General features: G+C 43.3%; 2 protein-coding genes across 2 annotated transcripts in view; both read left to right on the plus strand.

Annotated features, from left to right (window-relative positions):
* The window catches only part of LZTS3 (leucine zipper tumor suppressor family member 3), a 327,722-nt gene that overhangs the window by 140,778 nt on the left and 164,250 nt on the right, over positions 1–22,694 (plus strand). The window lies entirely within an intron of this gene.
* LOC309378295 (vasotocin-neurophysin VT-like) lies at positions 376–6,641 on the plus strand. The gene is made up of 3 exons (XM_081926292.1): positions 376–595; positions 3,737–3,938; positions 6,301–6,641. The coding sequence occupies exons 1-3, from the start codon at positions 476–478 to the stop codon at positions 6,468–6,470; spliced, it is 492 nt and encodes a 163-aa protein (XP_081782418.1). The 5' UTR covers positions 376–475; the 3' UTR covers positions 6,471–6,641.

Raw genomic sequence — 22,694 nt, forward strand, 5'->3', positions numbered from 1 at the left:
TGACGCCTGGAAAAAGAAGTACTGCACACACAGGCAGAGAAAATTCACCCAGAAGGCCTCTCTCCTCTTCTCAGGCAGACTCCCCTCCCTGTGTACTCCAGTGCTGCAATCCATCCTACTCAAATTTATTATGATGCACGTATTAATAATATTCTTGCACCACTTAAAAATAAAATAAAATAAACAAGAGAGAGAGAGACTTTGGGGACCTGAGCTTGGCTCTGCACTGAATTGGTTCAATTATTATGTGATTTCAAGTCCAGCTTGGAGGTGGGGGGAGAGGTATGAGTTGTGCGGAGGAGGGTGGGGGCAGAGAAAATAAACATCCTGGCCATGATGATAGAAGTGTTGCGTCGATGCAAAGGGGAGCTACGAAGGGTATAAAGAGCCAGGTGGTCCAGGAAGGAGGCAGATACAGGAGGCAGAAGCCAGGAGAGGAAGACAGCCTGCGAGCGAGATTTGCAAGCCCGCCAAGATGCCTGAGACCTCACTTCCAGTCTACGTCCTTTGCCTGCTCACCTTGTCTTCGGCTTGCTATATCCAGAACTGCCCTCGGGGAGGAAAGAGAGCATTCCCAGACACAGAAATCAGACAGGTAGGAGAGAGACAGAGGATCTCAATTGATGCACCTGCAAATCTCAATTGATGTGCCTGTCTCCGAAAGAAACTGCTTTTCTGCTCCTTTGCTGGTTATGGGGGAAATGTTCCAAAGGTGTCTTTGTGTCCCTAATCCCTTTTCTGCTTTGCTCTGCCTCTCAGACCTGTTTCTGCTCTACAGGGATGGAGCACTGCTCCTTATGGGAGAGAGAGAGGTGCTGCAACTGCTGTAGCCAAAGAGTGAAGGATGGCTCCCTCAAGGCTGCTGAGACAACCATACCTTTAAAGGACATTTAAAGCGCACCCACGCTAAATCCTGGGAATGGCAGTCTACCCCTCACAGAGCTACAATTCCCAGGAGCCTTAACAAACTACTATTCCCAGGATTATTTAGGTGCTTTAAATGTGTTCTGAACACATGGGGTGTGCGCTGCTGTAGATTATATGTCTTTATGAGAGGGAGATAAGACAGTAAGCATCTTAGGAAAGACTTTAATTTAGTAATGGTGCAGGGATCTCGAAGCACAGCTTTCAACCTTCCATGCCGGCCCATTTCTGTTGCCTGTCTTAAGTGCTGCTCTTCTCTGTACTTCTGTTCCCTAGAGAAGCTTGCAGGGCTAGCAGAGCCAAGTGTGGTTTCTTGGGATTCAGATTTGGCCCACAGCTTGCCACTAGCCCATAGGTTAGACATGTGTCAGTCTCTTCATTTATCTGTGAGCTGGACATTGTGAAACTCTCCCTCAAGGGAAGCAATGAGGTCATGCTCTGTGCACAGCTCATGCACTAGAAATGTTGCAGATTAGATTTATAAGCATTTTTCATACCAGCACTCGTACTGTAGCATTTACTCCCTTTTGATGCTCTTTTTCCAAGAACCATAGCGAATACTCTGCCTTCCTGCAAACCCATTCCTTTTCAAAGGCCTCAATTAATGCCTCAATAAATCAAACGAATGTGAGTGTGGTGCAAGCCTATACATAGCTACTCAAAAGTAAAGGGACCCCCGACCGTTAGGTCCAGTTGTGGCCGACTCTGGGGTTGTGGTGCTCAACTCGCTTTATTGGCCAAGGGAGCTTCCAGGTCATGTGGCCAGCATGACTAAGCCGCTTCTGGCGAACCAGAGCAGCGCACAGGAACACTGTTTGCCTTCCCACTGGAGCGGTACCTATTTATCTACTTGCACTTTGACGTGCTTTCGAACTGCTAGGTTGGCAGGAGCAGGGACCAAGTAACGGGAGCTCACCCCGTCACAGGGATTCGAACCATCGACCTTCTGATCGGTAAGCCCTAGGCTCAGTGGTTTAGACCACAGCGCCACCTATGTCCCAAAAGTAAGCCTTATTGAGTTCCCTTTCAATGCTCTTTTCCAAACAGCATAGCGAGTACTCTGCCTTCCTGCAAGACCATTCTTTGCAAAGGCCTCTTCAGTGATGCACATGCAATTAATGCCTCAATAATTAAATGTGAGTGTGGTGCAAGTCTAGACAGAGCTACTCTAAAGTAAGCCTTATTGAGTTCAATAGGACTTGCAACCAGGTAAGTAAGTACAGGATTGCAACCTTGATCGCACAAAGTAAGGGTAGGGAAGCTGAAGACCTCCAGATGTTGTTGGACTACAACTCCCAGTATCCTCTGGGGCATTTGGCCATGTTCCCTGGGGGTCTGATGTGAGCTGCATTGCAACACCAGCTAGAGAGCTGCATGTCCCCCATCCCTGACTTTAAGCTTCTAGCCGTACTGCTTTTAACCACTTTCTCTGCACACAGACCAGTGCAGCGTTGCCAACTGATAAGAAGAAAAGGGCCTGGTCTGCTCTTGTGCCTTTAACAGCAACTTAAAGTGAGCAGGTGGTTTTCCCAGCATGACCGTCTATTATTAGATGGTGTCTGCACATCAGCGGAAAAGTTGGGAAACTCACTCCAGTAGGTGTGCGTACGAAAAAGGAATCTTCCCGCTAGCTTTTAGATGCTCCGTGTTCAAAGCGATTCTTCCATTGTAGCACAACTTCCAAGTTAACCCATTTTCTCCAAATAGCCGTTTTATATTAGGTTGTTCTGCTCTTCTGAAGAGACCTTTTATGAATGAATGAGGGCCATTAAAAGAAGTAACTGTTTACGACTGAGGTGCATCAAAGGCGTTTCATCTGTGTTAAGCAATAATTGAATGAATCCCTTACCCCAGATGTGCCCAGTCAATAGCTTAAGTCTGTGGGACTGGCACTGTTACAAGCGATCAGCCTTTTAGTGTGGCAACACACAAACTTTGGAACTCCCTGCCTATTGACACCAGGGAGCTCCCTTTGCTGTACTGCTTTCAGCACCTACTTAAAACACTTTTATTTAGATGATTTTAATACTTTTTGCAAATTGCTTAAAGGCTTCCTTACAATCAAGCGGGATTTGTTAAAGAAATAAATACTAATTGGTGAGGATCAGCTTGTTGAAATAAACGTTCACATTTGCACTTGGTTCAAATGAAGATTCCTGGTGTGATTGGAGTAAAAAGAAAGTCCATTTCTGAACCTTGCTAAAAAGAAAATGGATTCAGAGAGAGGCATATCACTCTGCCTGGTAGATGTGGTGAGAAATATTAAATATAAAATGATTTACTAATACAATGCCAGTATGAAATCCTTCTCCCCAAGGATGGAACCGTACACCACCTTGAACTCCTTTGAGAAAAGGTAGGATATAAACATTGTCATAATAATGATAATGTGCATTAAATACAGTGTGTCTACTCTGAGTAAAATTAAGTGGGATGTCACCCATGGTGTTTACACACCATAGACAATATGCATAGGACTGTAGCCTCAAATGGTTTTGAAAGGGGAATTAGAGAAATCCATCCAGGTCTGTGCTAGCCAGCATAGTTGGATGAAAACTCCAGCTTCAGAGGCAATATACCTTTGAATATGGATAGCCAAGGCAGGGAGAGGGATTCCCCTGCTTGTGGGGTACCTGGCAGCACCTGGCTTGTTGCTGTGAGTCAGGGAACATTGGTCTGGATGGATTTTTCGTGAGCCCTGCTGGATCAGACCGAACACCCATCTAGTTCAGCATACCTGTAGTCATGTTGCCGTCGCCAGACTCGAACTCAGCACCACCCCTCACTCTCTGTCTCTCTCTCTCTCTCTTAGTGCATTCCTTGTGGTCCTGGAAAGAAAGGAAACTGCTTTGGTCCCAGCATCTGCTGCGGAGAAGAATTTGGATGCTACTTTGGCACCCTGGAAACTCTGCGGTGCCTGGAGGAAAATTACCTGGCTTCGCCCTGCGAGGCCGGAGGGAAGCCCTGCAGTGCAGGAGGGAGGTGTGCAGCGTCCGGCATATGCTGCAATGATGGTAAGGGTATCCGTGCGCGGAAGATGAAGCTCAGCAAGAGGGGGTGCAGGAGAGAGGAAGAGGGGGAATGTGAGTCAGAAAAAGCTAGTGGAAAACCAAGGCAAAGACACATTCACTGCTACAAGTCATGACCATGGAAAAAGCACACCAAGTGGCAGATGAAACTGATGGACTACATGGAAATGGCGGAAGTGACTGGCAGAATCCAAGACCAAGGAGAAGAGTCGATGGAAGAAGATTGGAAAAAATTTAAAGTATATTTTAAGAAACATTGTAAAATTAATGAATGTTAGAAAGATGCTGGAATGAACTTACATGGCCTTAGCAGAAAGGTTATAAAGAATTATGTTAAAATGGATTGTTAATGGGTTAAAGTGTAAAATTTAAGGTTAAATTGCGTTAAGATAAATTATGGAACAAAATCTGAGAAAGAGGGAAAGGACTTGCTGAAACAATTATGAATTAAGAATACAAAAAGGGAGGCGCGAGGAAGTCATGGAAATAAGTAAATGAAAGATAAAGATATGAAAATACTGGATGTGATTGTTTTTAAATGTTATTGTTTAGCAGTATTGTTTTTGGCTTTTCTCTTTTTTCTTTTTCTTTTTTTCTCTTTTTCTTCTTCTTTTTAGTATTGTATTTTCCTTTATTTTTGAAGTATTGTAATCTTTTTTATTATTATTGTCTGTTCTTCTTCTTTTTGTAATTGTTAAACTTTAATAAATATCTTTTTTTTAAAAAAAGAAAGAAAAAAGCACACCAAGAACTCAGGCCAAAGTTTCAGTAGTGGGAGTGGTCCCTACTCGCAAATCAATAGTCAATTGTAACAAAAACTAATCCATTCAAAAGTGTGTATTGTGACAAGGATTAGAAACTCAAACAGAGATTACAAACTCAAACTTGTAAGGATATGTATGACACAATAATTTGTTACAGGATTAGAGATAAGAGTCTATGAGTAGAGATAAGTGCATGTCAGTCCATAGAACTCTATGCCTTTAAGAAGATCTAGGGGATCTCATCTACCCCTTTAAGCACATATAAAAGGCTTTCCTACATATCCTTATGAGTTTGAGTTTGTAATCTCTGAGTTTGTAATTCTTGTGAGAATACATACTTTTGAATGGATTAGTTTTTGTTACAATTGACTACTGATATGCGAGTAGGGACCACTCCCACTACTGAAACTTATACTGGCCAAGTTCTTGGTGTGCTTTTTCCTTGGTATATTTAATAACAAGAACTCCAATTTATTTAACAAGTCATGACCATAGCATAACAGAATTGTAGAACTGGGAAGGACCCTCAAGGGGCATTTAGAACAACCCCTGCAATGTCGGAATCTCAGCTAGATCATACAAGACAGAACCATCCGACTTACCATTAAAAACTTCCACTGCCAAGCAGCAGAACGTTCTTCCTAATGTTTAGGCAGGCTCTTCTGTCTTGTATTTGAATCTATTGCTTTGGGTCCTGGAGCAGCAGAAGAGAATCTTGCTCCGTCTTCCATGGGACGGCCCTTCAGATATTTGAAGACGGCTCATATCACCTCTCCGTCTTCTCTTCCCCAGGCTAAACATCCCAACACTCCTTCAACCATTCCTCATCAGGCTTGGGTTCCAGACCCTTGGTCACCCTGTTCGCCCTCTTCTGAACACATTCCAGCTTGTCAATATTAAACTGTGGTGACCAGAGTTGGACACAATGATCCAGGTTGGGTCTGAGCAAGGCAAAATAGAATAGTATTGTTACTTCCTTTGACCTGGACACTAGACTTCTGTTGATGCAGCTTAGATTAGCATTCACTTTTTTTGCTGCTGCATCACACTATTCTCTCACGCTAAGCTTGTGATCTACTAAGACCCCAAGATCCTTTTCACGTTCTACAGTCAAGCCAGGTGTATATTTGTGCACCTGGTTATTCCTGCCTACATGTCAAACCTTACATTTGTCCCCACGGAAATTCATTTTTTAAAAAAGTTTGGGCCCAGTTCTCCAATCTGTGAAGCTCACCTTCAGTCCTGATTCTCTGAGGCTACCCCTCCCAGTTTGGTGTCATCTGCAAATTTGATGACCATCCCCTCTATGCCTTCGCCCAAGTCATGTTGAACAACAAGGGGCCCAGGACAGAACCCTGCAGCAGTCCTTTTCTCCCAGGATTGCAAGGAACCATAGGGGAGTCCTTTTGGGCCTCAGTTAGTCAAACAGCTACAAATCCACCTAGCAGTTCACATCCTCTAGCCACATTTTACCAGCTTCACTGCAAGAATACCAGGGGAGACTTTGTGACCAACCCAGAAAGGTTGCCAGAAGATTAACGCACAGAAAATTTCATATATTTTTTTACTCCTTTCTTCCACAGAGAGCTGCACCACAGATGCAGCGTGCATGGATGAAAACAGTGACAGGAGTCGAATGCCCTCTGAAAGGAACCTGACTGTGCTGGACAGCTCGGCGGGGGATCTCCTCCTCAAACTGATGCACATGGCGAATGCAAACAGGCAGCAACAGGGGAAGCAGCAGTTTTACTGAAGTCCGTGGGGAGGCAGCCTCCGAAACATCGGTTCTCCAACTTATATTTCAGAATGGCCTCAGACAATGAAGAATCCCAAGAATCCCCTACATAGCGTAAAGAAGAAATAAAAATTGGGAGACGAAAATGTAAATACACAGCAAATAATAAAAGTCTTTTATTGCATTGTGTTGCATGTTTTGTCCTGTGTCATTTATGCAGGGAAACGCTTGATATTTTCAAATGCATGGTGGGGAGACTTTGGACCCCTTAACGCTGGGTTGTTGTTTTTTTGCAGCTGTGTTCTGGGCACAAATCCACACTGGTAGTGGATTTAGCCTGCTTTAGTTGGTTACAATAATAGAATCATGGAATTGTAGAGCTGGAAGGGACCACGTGGTTCATATAGCTTAGGGGTCGGCAACCTTTTTCAGTCCTCCGTCCCTCAGACCATGTGGTGGGCTGGACTATATTTTGAAGGGGGAAAAAATAATGAATTTCTATGCCCCACAAATAACCCAGAGATGCATTTTAAATAAAAGGACACATTCTAGTCATGTAAAAACACACTGATTCCCGAACCGTCCGGATTGACAAGGTGGTTGAGCCAGATCCAGCCCAAGGGCCTTAGGTTGCCTACCCCTGATCTAGTTCAACAACCTCCTGCAGTGGGGCTTGAACCCATGGCCGTGAGATTAAGAGTCTCATGCTCTAACAACTGAGCTATGGTTCTATCGGGACACATTGCTGCTGTTGGGAGGGGCTGCAGCGTAACAAAAGCACAGTAAACAAGTAAACTGGAGTATTTGTGGATGAAAAAGTTATGGGATTTCCGCAGGTAGTGGCAGGATATGCCCTGATTGGAAATGCAAGGGTGGATCTAGACACCGGGGGGGGGGCGACGACTGGGGACCCACTATAAGTAAGTCAGGAATTGGATCATTATAGCAAAAGAAAAATCAGGTTTTAGATTTTCCTGCTCTCTGGGGCCACCTGGTGTTGCATGTTTATAGCACATTCAAATCGCTGTGTTTTTTTTTTTACTAATGTAGCTGAGTCCCAACTGTGATTCCACCCCAAAACTTTTGCAGACACAAACAGCATTGATAGTGGGTTGGAGTGTGACCACCCTGATAACATCATGTGCACAGTTCATCACTGATGTGCAATAAGAAGGATGTTTGGAGAGACCCTTTGAACTCTGTCCCAGCAAAACCTCTGTGTTACTGTCCTAAAGTACTATGGCAAGGGCAGGCCGGCAATGCACCACTAACGCCTTATTTTGGTCTGAGCTTAACGTAATAGGCTCCGAGTCGGACACCTCCAGGGAACATCCATACTACAGATTGAAAACTGGTTTAACCCTGGAAAATGTGGGTTGAGGCCCATTGGCTACCCTCACCTGGTTTAGCCTGCCAGTGGAAGCTGTTCCCCAGGTGTGGCCGCTGTCACATACTGACAGTTTCTAAGAGCCACAGGTGGGAGCTGAGCGCAGGATGGGGACCAAAGGTGGACAAGCTACCCCAGAAAGAGCATGATGTGTCACCCACCAGATGTGCTAACTTCCCCTAACACCCCATGCACCTAACCTGAGTATAAGTGGGTAGTAATAATAAATCTATTTATTTATTTATACATACATACATACATACATTAAAAAGGTAAAGGGACCCCTGACCATTAGGTCCAGTCACGGATGACTCTGGGGTTGCGGCGCTCATCTCGCTTTATTGGCCGAGGGAGCCAGCATACAGTTTCCGGGTCATGTGGCCAGCCGCTTCTGGCTCGCCAGAGCAGCGCACGGAAACGCCATTTACCTTCCCGCCGGAGTGGTACCTATTTATCTACTTGCACTTTGACGTGCTTTCGAACTGCTAGGTTGGCAGGAGCAGGGACCGAGCAACGGGAGCTCACCCCGTCACTGGGATTGACCATTGACCTTCTGATCGGCAAGTCCTAGGTTCTGTGGTTTAACCCACAGTGCCAGACGCATCCCACACACACACATACATAAATACATACATGCATACCCCGCCCATCTGGCTGGGTTCCCCCAGCCACTCTGGGTGGCTCCCAATAGAATATTAAAAACACGATAAATAACAGATCACTGGATGCTCCCCTTTTTTCTCGGAGTCCTGTACATAGTAGCAACACACATCCGAAAGATATGTGCACACATTAGCAGAGTCATCAAAAACAAGTCGTCTTGACTTCCGCCCACATACACACAGTGGTAAGAAATTGAAACATTGGATCATGTGACCCTTTGCAATAGTTGGCAGTGAAAATACTGACATCCTCCCCTTTTTTTTCATGCAACTATTGCATTTAGCACAATTGCAACATATGTACAAACACATTTAGTTGTTCCTTGTTAACAACCTTTGAAAAGAGATCAGCAGGAATTTCTTTTCCTGGCATATAGGATATATTTATCAATCCTCTCTTGATACAGTCTCTTGCATGAAATAACTTGATTTGCAAGTTTCTTTGCTTGCAACCTTCAGAATTTAGCAAAGCCAAGCAAAATTTGTTATCCTGATAAACCTGTATAGAACCTGTGTTATCTGAAGAAGTTTGCATGCACACGAAAGCTCATACCAAGAACTAACTTAGTTAGTCTTTAAGGTGCTACTGGAAGGAATTTTTTTGTTTTGACTATGGCAGACCAACACGGCTACCTATCTGTAACTGTATAGAACAAGACACATTCAATCTCGTCTTGTAACAACCACTCAACATCCACGAGTGAATACATCAGAGTTTTAAGTTCAGCTTCACAGGAATTTAAACTTACAGTTGTTTGCTTCTTGCATGACCAGTCAAATAAACAGTTGTATATATAGCACACACCAGATGTGCTTTTACCATCTATGGGGTCACTTCCAAAACTTTCATCAGCATATATTTCAAACCCTCCAGACTTCTGATTAGTAAATCTCAGTCTGTAATGCATATAGTACCTTTCAGGTAGTGAGCAATGTGTTTTAACGCCTTTCAATCTTTAACAGTGGGCTTGGTAGCATGTCTGCTTAACAGATTCACACTGACTGCAATGTCTGGTCTTGTGCATCTGGCAATGAAACTCAGTTTGCCTAAAACACTTCAGAACAAAGTACCATCAGAAAAGGTATCTTCAGTATTATCAAGCTGAAAACCTGTAACCATAGGTGTATCAACAGCATTAGCATCAACCAAATTCAGCTTAGCTGTTACATCATTGATTTTCTTTGTCTGGTGTATCAGAATATCACCTTGCTGGTTTCGTTCTATCTCAAGAGAGAGATAATTGGTTACCTAACCAAGATCTTTCATATCAAAGCGCTCCTGTAATTTAGCTAAGGTGGCTTTGTACATAGGATATCAGCAACAAAACAGATACTATACAGCTTGTGTTGTTTCTCCTCTTTGGCAAACACGTAAGAGTCAGCTTTACCTTGATGAAAACCCAAAGAAAATAATACTTCTGTCAATTTTGAGTGCCAACAACGGGCGCTCTGTTTTAGTCCATACAGGGATTTCTTAAGACTACACACCATTCCCTGTTTCACTTGTATACCATCAGGTGGTAGCATGTAAATATTTTCAGCCAATTCACCGTACAAAAAAGCTGTGTTGACATCGTGATGAGAAATGTTCAATTTCTCTTCAGCAGCCATTTTAAACATTAACCTTATGCTTTCAAATTTCACAGTTGGTGAATAGGTCTCATGGTAATCTTGATCTGGAATCTGTGAAAAACCACGAGCAACTAGTCTCGCCTTGTGCCGAACTACCTTTCCATGTTGGTCTGTCTTCGCCTTAAAGACCCAACAACTATCAATTAACTTCATGGAAGGTTGCATTGGAACCAATTCCCAAGTATTGTTCTTCTTGAAAGAAACAAGTTCAGCCTTCATGGCATTAAGCCAAGGCTCAGCATCCTCTGAGGACAAACCTTGAACCTCTTGGAAATTTTCCAAGCTAGCAATAGCCGTGTTAGCAATAGCCGTGTTAGCATACTCATCAGCATACCTTTTAGGGGCTTTAGCTTTAGTGGCTCTTTCGCTTCTGTGTATCTATACGTAAATCCTCAGGATCAGGTCTTTCCTTCTTTAGAGAAAACTATCCTGTAGTAAAAAGGGGTACCTCTGATTCAGTATCAGACTCATCAGATGATCTGAGAGATGTTTTGGTGCTTTTGTAATTGGCTGTGTCTGTATCACTACCAGACTCTGCAAAAGCACCATCATCACCATAACCTTCACCATCAACATCAGATGCATGACCTGTATCATCAGAAGCAGGGTGACACTGAAAAAACCCTACAGTGTCCCATTTTGCATTGCATTCAATACTCCTAGTCAACCTTATTGTTTTGGTATCAGACATTAACACACAATAAGCACCTTTCTCATAACCAAGAAATATACCATGCAAACCTCGTTTGCTCAACTTGTTGTCCTGAGGTGTATGAACCCAGACATCTGAACAAAAAATTCTGAGGTGTTTGATGAAAGGCTTTTTCTGGAACAACTTTTCATAAGGAGTGCAGCCTATGTCTGATGAGAACCTGCGATTGTAGCAATAAACAAAACAGTTTAAAGCTTCTTCCCAAAAAGGGTCTGGCAAGTTGGTGTCATGAAGCAAAGTCTTCATCCCCTGTTGGGGTGTTTTATTAACTCTCTCACAGAGACCATTTTGCCATGGGGACCTGGGACAAGCAACTTGATGCTCAATGCCAAGTTCAGCCAGATATTTCTCAAATTCAGCTGAGCAAAGCTCTCCACCTTTATCTGTGAACAAACATTTCACCTGGGTATCATGAACATTTTTCAACCATGCACAGAAATTTTAAAACCTAGAAAAAGCACCACTTTTATGTTCCAACATGTGACATAAACATACCTGGAAAATTGGTCAATTAAGACCAAAAAATACTGTGAATTACCTCTAGAGGAAGCTAGAGGTCCCACAAGGTTGGCATGAAAGAACTGATAAGGCGATGAAGCCTCCCACCTGGACATTGTTCCCTTGGGAGCCATTTTGACCATGTTTTCAGCACAAGAAATGCATTTCATGTGGTACTTGCAATTCTTCAAGGACATGCCCTCAACCAAATCCGGCATTTTAGCAACGGCCTGAAAATGCAAATGACCTAGCTTGCGATGGTAGTCATGTATACAATTATCATGCAATTTCACATTTTTTACCCACAGTCATATTGCAACATTGCTCATCATTTACAGCATTAGAATGAACATCAGTTACAGCACTGGTATAATAAGGCAACATAAATAAACCCTTTTCAAATTTGCCATTAAAAATGACCTCATTGCCCTTGATAATTTCACACTTGGTCTTAATGAAACACACTCAGAAATCTTGTGAAGTGAGCTGCGATATGCTCAGAAGATTATGTGCCAGGTGTGGGACATATAGTACATTCTTGATTGTTGTGTTGAGGTTTTTAAGAAACAGTCCCTTCTCCCTTGCTCTGCAACAGCCCTCCATCAGTTTGATGAATCTTTCCCTCCTGCATCTCAAGCTGGATGAACAGGCTTCTGTCTTTGCAAAGGTGTTGGGTGGTGCCTGAGTCAATGACAAAAGACAACTGCAAACATTGACTGGAACAATGTGTGATCAAAGATTTGGGTTGGACAGGTCCCTGGGGCTTCCCCCCACCTCATCCTCTGGAGTCATGTTTAGATTTAGTGCGCTTTTTACAAAACTTCTGTAGATGTCCCACTTCTCTGCAGTTGAAGCATCACTGTGCTTTAAAAGCTGTGCCCCCCTCTGGACTCTGTGCAGATGGTTTGGGAATGTTGCTAGTACCCCTCTCCTAGCTATGATTGATGGCTACTCTCTGATCCATCTCATTAAGCAAAACACCCCCCTACATGATGAACAGTTAACTGTGCTGCGGGGACAGCTGAGCAGCAAATGAATCAAAGCTTGCATCCAAACTGTTGATAATCATGAAACAGAAAATATATTTAGCAAGCGTCACTCCCCTCTTCTTAAGCTTCTCCCTAAGGAATTTTAGCTACGTCAGATGTGATTCCAGATCACAACCAGGTTGAAGCTGCATTCGTCAAAGCTTCTTAAAATATATGATAGAAGAGCCAGCAGCTGTTCTCAGATAGATATCTCTGAGAGCATCCCACATCTGCCTTGCAGTTTGCTTACCTTGCAGATTGATTAATAGGGCGTCAGAGACTCTCAATGCAATCGTGCCTCTAGCCCTCCAATCTGCGGCAGTCCACGCATTCATGAGTGGGGCTGGGGCATCCTCCGACACGACATGCCATAGCCTCTCATGCAGCAGCAGACTCTCCATTCGAAAGCTCCATGTGGCGTAGTTCGTCGCATCTAGGCAAGGAAATGTGAAAGCCTTGTTTCCACCCTGGGTTGTGGCCATTTCTACCATTCTCTTCAGCCAGCAAATGCAGCCCACAACAGCAGATATTTATGACTGGCAAAGCACTTCTCTTTCAGGCTAATCAGCAAACTAGCAGCAAAACAGACAGACATGCCTCATTAGCAGCTGGACTTGACCCACTTTCCATCATGTCGCCATAAATCACACAATTCTGGACCCATAACCGATAACAGATCACAGGACGCTCCCCTTGTTCTCTGAGTACCATGCACAGCAGCGACACACATTAGCAGACTCAGCACACATGTGCACACATTAGCAGTGTCAGCAAAAACAAGATTGTGCAGGAAATGCAGCATTAAGGATTTTACTTACAGCAAAGAAAACAAACAAACCGAAAGAAAAAGGGCATGCTGTGAGAGCGTCTTCTCACACATCCTCTCTGTCTGGAGTTGATTGGGAGAGCAAAAGAGCAAAAGTTGTCGATTTGACTTCCGCCCATATACATACAGTGGTAAGAAATGTAAACATTGGATCATGTGACCCTTTGCAATAGTTGGCAGTGAAAATACTGGCAATAAATACATCAAACATTAAAAACTTCCCTAACGAGGCTGCCTTCAGATGTCTTCTAAAAGTCGGATAGTTGTTTATTTTCTTGACATCTGATGGGAGCGTGTTCCACAGAATCTGCCATGCTAATCTGCCCGGGCAGCCATGGGCCCTCTGAGAGGTTTTTTGGGGGGAACCACAATGCTCTCATGGTCTCCCCCTTCTTCAAAGCACTGGGGCTCTTTCAGCCGAAACAGCTCCTGGCTGCCATACCGGGAGACCAACCGGAAGTCAGCACAAAATTGCATATTAATACCAGGTTCCTAAGGTCATTCCCTGCTGGTGTCAGGTCTGGGAAATGTCTTCTTTGGGGGACCACACTGCAGGGGTGGGGTGGGGGGGCATCTGAGAAGAAGCAACCTCTGCCACTACCTTGCAACTGGGGAGCTAGGCACTGGATATCTCAAGGGGGTCAGTTGTCAGACATCTCTCTTCTTTGTGTGTTGCAGGGAGGGCCTATGGGGATATCCAGGCACCCGTATGTTCCACTGTGAGGTACACCTCCTCTTTTCTGCTCTGTGGAACCATACAAATCTGATACGGACAAGCAATTGCTATATGCAGCAAGGAAGGAGATTCTGTACCTATTAAATTTTACTGGTTCTGCTCTGTGGAACCATGCAAATCTGATACGGACAAGCAATTGCTCTATGCAGCAAGGAAAGAGATTCTGTACCTATTAAATTTTACTGGTTCTGCTCTGTGGAACCATATAAATCTGATATGGATAAACAATCTGATATGGGAAGCAAGGAAACAGATTCTGCAGCTATTAAATTTTAGTGGTTGGCATCTGTCTGTCTTGCGAGACAATGGAGTGTGCCTCTACCTTAGTAGCACTGAAATGACCTCCTTGGGGTGCAAACCTGGGCAGGGTGGATAATGACCCTGCCCAGATGACAAGACCCCATCTCAGCCTTGCTGATGTGGTCCAAAAGAAAGCAGAGCAAGACGTTTGGCACCAACTTAGTTGCAGGGCTTATTCTTACATGACTGCCTGCTTGTTGATACCGATACAGTGGTACCTTGGTTCTCAAACTTAATCCGTTCCGGATGTCCATTCCAGAGGGATTGTTTTCCCATAGAAACTAATGCAAAAATATGATGAAAAATATATAGCAAAAACAGACAGAAATCAGCGTAACAGTCAAAACGGAAGTGTGGCACTCAAATCGGAAGCATAACACTCAAAACGGAGAATCTTCGACTTCCGAAGAAAGTTCGCAAACCAGAACATTTACTTCCAGGTTTGCAGTGTTTGGGTTCCAAGTCGTTTGAGTACCAAGGCGTTTGAGAACCAAGGTACCACTGTAATTCATTTTCAAAAGCACTTTCCCTGTTACATGCCAGCATGAATAAAGAGCAGAGGTGGTCTATTTTGTTGGAAAAACTGGACAAGAAGAAAGGGTTTAATTTCCTTCATGAGTGTAAATCACCCCAAGAATGAGATAAGCCAACAGGCGCATGGTCAGCCAAGCCAGTTGCTATGGCAACAGCCCAATGCCATCCATATAAGTGATTCTGGCACATCAGCTCATTGTGTCCGGGGTCTTGTGCTGCGTGTTGGGGTCAGGCTTGTGAAGTGAGGGAGTCTGTTCGGAAGTACTGATTTGGAGTCTGTGTTACGTCTTCAACTGCTGGAGCAGCAGAGATACTTTCTACGTATGTATGTATGTTTTATGTATGTATGTACGATATTGTATCTACATTATAAACATTTCCCATTCTTTTAAAAATTTCTTGTCTTCTTGATTCCTCAGCTTCCAGAAGTATAGCTGTTTTGTGGTGGCTGCAATCGTGGCAGAGGAGGAGGAGGCAAAGGGAGGGAGGGAGTTGAGGGGCGGGGCCAGAGTGAGAGGGGCGGGGCCTCCATCGAGGTCATGATGATAGAAGTGTTGCATTGATGCAAAGGGGAGCTACGAAGGGTATAAAGAGCCAGGTGGTCCAGGAAGGAGGCAGAAGCCAGGAGAGGAAGACAGCCTGCGAGCGAGATTTGCAAGCCCACCAAGATGCCTGAGACCTCTCTTCTAGTCTATGTCCTCTGCCTACTCACCTTGTCTTCAGCTAGCTACATCCAGAATTGGCCTTGGCGAGGAAAGAGAGAAGACATAGAACTCAAAGAATACAGACCGGTAGGAGAGAGAGAGAGAGGAGAGAATCTCAGTTGATGCACCTGCAAATCTCAATTGATGCTGCTGTCTCCGAAAGAAACTGCTTTTCTGCTCCTTTGCTGGTTATGGGGGAATTGTTCCAAAGGTGTCTTTGTGTCCCTAATCCCTTTTCTGCTTTGCTCTGCCTCTCAAACCTGTTTCTGCTCTACAGGGATGGAGCACTGCTCCTTATGGGAGAGAGAGAGGTGCTGCAACTGCTGTAGCCAAAGAGTGAAGGATGGCTCCCTCAAGGCTGCCGAGACGACCCTTCCTTTAAAGGACATTTAAAGCGCACCCACGCTAAATCCTGGGAATGGCAGTCTACCCCTCACAGAGCTACAATTCCCAGGACCCTTAACAAACTACAATTCCCAGGTTTATTTAGGTGCTTTAAAGGTGTTCTGAACACACGGGTTGTGTGCTGCCGTAGATTTATATGTCTATATGAGAGGGAGATAAGAAAGTAAGCATCTTAGGAAAGACTTTAATTTGTGTCTTAGATTGTCAAGAAGATGATGCACCTACATTTATTCTGGCACAATCTCAGAAAGAGGCAAACCTCTATTAGTCACGGTGCAGGGATCTCGAAGCGCAGCTTCCAACCTTGAATGCCGGCCCATTTCTGTTGCCTCTGTTAAGTGCTGCTCTTCTCTGTATTTCTGTTTCCTAGAGAACATCAGGCAGTTCCCTTTTCTGTACTGTTTTCAGCACCTACATAAAACACTTTTCTTTTCTTTAGATGATTTTAATACTTTTTTTCGCCGTATCATTTTTATTAATTTTACAACAATGCTTTCCATGACAATCTCTCCTCTTATATTATACAATATGGCTTTTTAGGGCCATGACTTCCTCCAAACCTTCCTTATGATTTTCTATCTTCCATTTCAAATTTCTGCATTTTCACTACTTAACCATTGCTTTCAAATCAAAAACATCAAAGCACCATATTTTCTTATTCTTCTCAGCTGTGATTGTGTATACCTTTCCTTACAAAGCTTCTTGCAATTGGTTGACTACAATTGTCTTTCAAATAATTTACAAATTTAGTCCAGTCCTTGATGAACTTCTGGTCCCACTGTTCTCGGATTCTTCCTGTCATTTTGGCCAGTTCCGCATACTCCATTAACTTCAGTTGCCATTCTTCCTTTGTCGGTAATTCCTCTTGTTTCCACTTCTGTGCTAATAAAATTCTTGCTGCGGTTGTTGCATATTGGAGAAGCTTAGTATCTTGTCTGTTAACTGTCAATTCCCAGTAGAAAAGCTTCTGGCTTTTTTATATATGTATATTTCAACATTTTCTTAATTTCATCATATATCATATCTCAGACGCATTTCACTTTCTTACATTCCCACCACATATGATAAAAGGTGTTATTGTTTAGTCGTTTAGTCGTGTCCGACTCTTCGTGACCCCATGGACCAGAGCACGTCAGGCACTCCTGTCTTCCACTACCTCCTGCAGTTTGGTCAGACTCATGTTTGTAGCTTTGAGAACACTGTCTAACCATCTCATCCTCTGTCGTCCCCTTCTTCTTGTGCCCTCAATATTTCCCAACATCAGGGTCTTTTCCAGGGAGTCTTCTCTTCTCATGAGGTGGCCAAAGTCTTGGAGCCTCAGCTTCAGGATCTGTCCTTCCCGTGAGCACTCAGGGCTGATTTCCTTCAGAATGGATAGGTTTGATCTTCTTGCAGTCCATGGGACTCTCAAGAGTCTCCTCCAGCACCATAATTCAAAAGCATCAATTCTTCGGCGATCAGCCTTCTTTATGGTCCAGCTCTCACTTCCATACATTACTACTGGGAAAACCATGGCTTTTACTATACGGACCTTTGTTGGCAAGGTGATGTCTCTGCTTTTTAAGATGTTGTCTAGGTTTTCCATCACCTTTCTTCCAAGGAGCAGGCGTCTTTTAATTTCGTGACTGCTGTCACCATCTGCAGTGATCATGGAGCCCAAAAAAGTAAAATCTCTCACTGCCTCCATTTCTTCCCCTTCTATTTGCCAGGAGGTGATGGGCCCAGTGGCCATGATCTTCTTTTTTTGATGTTGAGCTTCAGACCATATTTTGCGCTCTCCACTTTCACCCTCATTAAAAGGTTCGTTAATTCCTCCTCACTTTCTGCCATCAAGGTTGTGTCATCTGCATATCTGAGGTTGTTGATATTTCTTCTGGTGATCTTAATTCCGGCTTGGGATTCATCCAGCCCAGCCTTTCGCATGATGAATTCTGCATATAAGTTAAATAAGCAGGGAGACAATATACAGCCTTGCCGTACTCCTTTCCCAATTTTGAACCAATCAGTTGTTCCATATCCAGTTCTAACTGTAGCTTCTTGTCCCACATAGAGATTTCTCAGAAGACAGATGAGGTGATCAGACACTCCCATTTCTTTAAGAACTTGCCATAGTTTGCTGTGGTCGACACAGTCAAAGGCTTTTGCATAGTCAATGGAGCAGAAGTAGATGTCTTTCTGGAACTCTCTAGCTTTCTCCATAATCCAGCGCATGTTTGCAATTTGGTCTCTGGTTCCTCTGCCCCTTCGAAATCCAGCTTGCATTTCTGGGAGTTCTCGGTCCACATACTGCTTCAGCCTGCCTTGTAGAATTTTAAGCATAACCTTGCTAGCATGTGAAATGAGTGCAATTGTGCGGTAGTTGGAGCATTCTTTGGCACTGCCCTTCTTGGGGATTGGGATGTAGACTGATCTTCTCCAATCCTCTGGCCACTGCTGAGTTTTCCAAATTTGCTGGCATATTGAGTGTAGCACCTTAACAGCATCATCTTTTAAAATTTTAAATAGTTCAGCTGGAATATCATCACTTCCACTGGCCTTGTTATTAGCAGTGCTTTCTAAGGCCCATTTGACTTCACTCTCCAGGATGTCAGGCTCAAGGTCAGCAACCACACTACCTGGGGTATACGAGACATCCATTTCTTTCTGGTATAGTTCCTCTGTGTATTCTTGCCACCTCTTCTTGATGTCTTCTGCTTCTGTTAGGTCCTTTCCACTTTTGTCTTTTATTATGGTAATCTTTGTATGAAATGTTCTTTTCATATCTCCAATTTTCTTGAACAGATCTCTGGTTTTTCCCATTCTATTGTTTTCATCTATTTCTTTGCATTGCTTGTTTAAGAAGGCCTTCTTGTCTCTCCTTGCTATTTTTTGGAAATCTGCATTCAATTTCCTGTATCTTTCACTATCTCCCTCACGTTTTGCTTGCCTTCTCTCCCCCGCTATTTGTAAGGCCTCGTTGGACAGCCACTTTGCTTTCTTGCATTTCCTTTTCGTTGGGATGGTTTTAGTTGCTGCCTCCTGTATAATGTTACGAGCCTCCATCCATAGTTCTTCAGGTACTCTGTCCACCAAATCTAAATCCTTAAACCTTTTCCTCACTTCCACTGTGTATTCATAAGGGATTTGACTTAGATTGTATCTTACCGGCCCAGTGGTTTTTCCTACTTTCTTCAGTTTACGCTCGAATTTTGCTATAAGAAGCTGATGATCTGAGCCACAGTCAGCTCCAGGTCTTGTTTTTGCTGACTGTATAGAGCTTCTCCATCTTTGGCTGCAGAGAATATAATCAATCTGATTTCGATGCTGCCCATCTGGTGATGTCCATGTGTAGAGTCGTCTCTTGTGTTGTTGGAAAAGAGTGTTTGTGATGACCAGCTTGTTCTCTTGGCAGAACTCTATTAGCCTTTGCCCTGCTTCGTTTTGAACTCCAAGGCCAAACTTGCCAGTTGTTCCTTTTATCTCTTGACTCCCTACTTTAGCATTCCAATCCCCTATAATGAGAAGAACATCCTTCTTTGGTGTCATTTCTATAAGGTGTTGTAAGTCTTCATAGAATTGCTAAATTTCAGTTTCTTCAGCACCAGTGGTTGGTGCATAAACTTGGATTACTGTGGTGTTAAAAGGTCTGCCTTGGATTCGTATCGAGATCATTCTATCATTTTTGAGATTGCATCCCACTCTTTTGTTGACTATGAGGGCCACACCATTTCTTTTACGGAATTCTTGCCCACAGTAGTAGATATAATGGTCATCCAAACTGAATTCGCCCATTCCCATCCGTTTTAGTTCACTGATGCCCAGGATGTCAATATTTATTCTTGCCATCTCATTTTTGACCACATCTAACTTACCAAGGTTCATGGTTCTTACATTCCAGGTTCCTATGCAATATTTTTCTTTACAGCATTGGACTTTCTTTTTGCTTCCAGACATGATAAAAGGTACCTTCTTTTCCTTTACATTTCCAGCATTTATTATCTACCTTATAGAGTTTGGCTAACTTCACCGGTGTAATATACGATCTATACATCATTTTCATCACGTTTTCTCTTAAGGCATTACACTCTGTAAATTTTATTCCTTCTTTCCATAATTTCCCCCCATCTTCTAACTTTATATTATAACCAAAACCTTTAGCCCAATGAATCATTACCGACTTTACCTCTTCATCTTTCAGATGCCATTTCAGCAATATTTTATACATTTTTGACAATGTTTTATATTTGTTATTCAATATTTCAATTTCAAATTTTGATTGGGTATTTCCAAATCCATTTTTCTTCATATCATCCTTAAACATATCATTAAATTGGTAGTAGTGCAACCAAACATTAACAAATCCTTTCACCTCTTCGTATGGTTTTAATTTCCATTTACTACCATCATTGTTGAGTAACATTTCATATGTTACCCAATTTTTATTCATATTTATTTTCTTAACACTCATAGCTTCTAACAGTGATAACCACCAGGGCGTTTTCCATTGTAATAGGTTTTTGTACCTATCCCATACTTCAAAGAGAAACTTTCAGAATATGTGGTTTCCAAATCCTTTATGTACCTTCATTTTATCATACCATAAATACGCGTGCCCCCCAAATCTGTTATCATTGCCTTCTAAATCTAATAAATCTGTTTTTCCAATAACATCCATTCCTTTAACCAATAGAGGCAGGCTGCTTCATAATACAACTTCAAGTCTGGCAGGGCAAAACCACCTCTTTCTTTACAGTCTGTTAATAGTTTAAATTTAATTCTTGGTTTCTTCCCCTGCCAGATATATCTTGAAATTATCTTTTGCCAGTCTTTAAATATACCCGCTCCCTTGATTATTGGAATTGATTGAAATGAAAACAACATATTTGGTAGCACATTCAGTTTAATAACAGATATCCTACCCAGGAGTGATAATTTCATTCTTTCCCACACTTCCAAGTCTCTCCTTATTTTATTCCACACCGTTATATAATTATCTTGAAACAAGTTTATATTCTTTGAAGTTAACCAAATTCCCAAGTATTCAATTATTTTAACCATCTCTATATTTATTTGTTGTTGCGTCTTATCTACCATTTCTTTATCCAGTGTGGTGTAGTGGTTAAGAGTGGTAGTCACATAATCTGGGGAACCGGGTTCGTGTCTCCGCTCCTCCACATACAACTGCTGGGTGACCTTGGGCCAGTCACACTTCTTTGAAGTCTCTCAGCCCCACTCACCTCACAGAGTGTTTGTTGTGGGGGAGGAAGGGAAAGGAGATTTTTAGCCGCTTTGAGACTCCTGAAGGGGAGTGAAAGGCGGGATATCAAATCCAAACTCTTCTTCTTCTTCTTCATCCATACAGTGGTACCTCTGGTTGCGAACGGGATCAACCCTATCATCATAATGATAATGTGCATTAAATTCAGTGTGTCTAAAATTCAGTGTGTGAGTAGAATTAAGCGGGATGTCACCCCATGGTGTTTACACCTAGGACAATATGCATAGGACTGTAGCCTCAAATGGCAGCACCCGGCTTGTTGCTGTGGGACAGGGAACATTGGTCTGGATGCATTTTCGTGAGCCCTGCTGGATCAGACCAAACACCAATCTAGTTCAGCATACCTGTAGTCATGTTGCCGTAGCCAAACTCGAACTCAGCACCACCCCATTCTCTCTCTGTCTCTCTGTCTGTCTCTCTCAGTGCATCACCTGTGGTCCTGAAATGAGCGGAAACTGCTTTGGCCCCAGCATCTGCTGCGGAGAAGAATTTGGCTGCCTCATTGACACCGAGGAAACTCCCCGCTGCCTGGAGGAAAATGACCTGCCTGACCCCTGCACGTCTGGCTGGAAGTGGTGCGGTGAATATGGGAGATGTGCACTGCCGGGCATATGCTGCACTGTCGGTAAGGGTATCCGTGTGCGAGAGATGAAGCTCATCAAGAGGGGGTGCTGGAGAGAGGAAGAGGGGGAATGTGAGTCAGAAAAAGCAAGTGGAAAACCACCGCCAAGGCAAAGGCACATTAACTGCTACAATTCATGACCACGGGTCATTTAGTACGACCCCTGCAATGCAGGAATCTCAGCTAGATCATACAAGACAGAACCATCCGACTTACCATTAAAAACTTCCACTGCCAAGCAGCAGAAAGTTCTTCCTAATGTTTAGTCAGACTCTTCTGTCTTGTATTTGATTCTATTGCTTTGGGTCCTGGAACAGCAGAAGAGAATCTTGCTCCGTCTTCCATGGGACGGCCCTTCAGATATTTGAAGACGGCTCATATCACCTCTCCGTCTTCTCTTCCCCAGGCTAAACATACCCAACACTCCTTCAACCATTCCTCATCAGGCTTGGGTTCCAGACCCTTGGTCACCCTGTTCGCCCTCTTCTGAACACATTCCAGCTTGTCAATATTAAACTGTGGTGACCAGAGTTGGACACAATGATCCAGGTTGGGTCTGAGCAAGGCAAAATAGAATAGTATTGTTACTTCCTTTGACCTAGACACTAGACTTCTGTTGATGCAGCTTAGATTAGCATTCACTTTTTTTGCTGCTGCATCACACTATTCTCTCACGCTAAGCTTGTGGTCTAATAAGACCCCAAGAACCTTTTCACATGTTCTACAGTCAAGCCAGGTGTATATTTGTGCACCTGGTTATTCCTGCCTACGTGTCAAACCTTACATTTGTCCCTACGGAAATTCATTTTTTAAAAAAGTTTGGGCCCAGTTCTCCAATCTGTGAAGCTCACCTTCAGTCCTGATTCTCTGAGGTCTTAGCTACCCCTCCCAGTTTGGTGTCATCTACAGATTTGATGACCATCCCCTCTATGCCTTCGC

This window comes from Podarcis melisellensis (genome assembly GCF_964234715.1).
Source record: "Podarcis melisellensis genome assembly, chromosome: 9".
In the NCBI taxonomy this organism is placed as follows: Eukaryota; Metazoa; Chordata; class Lepidosauria; order Squamata; family Lacertidae; genus Podarcis; species Podarcis melisellensis.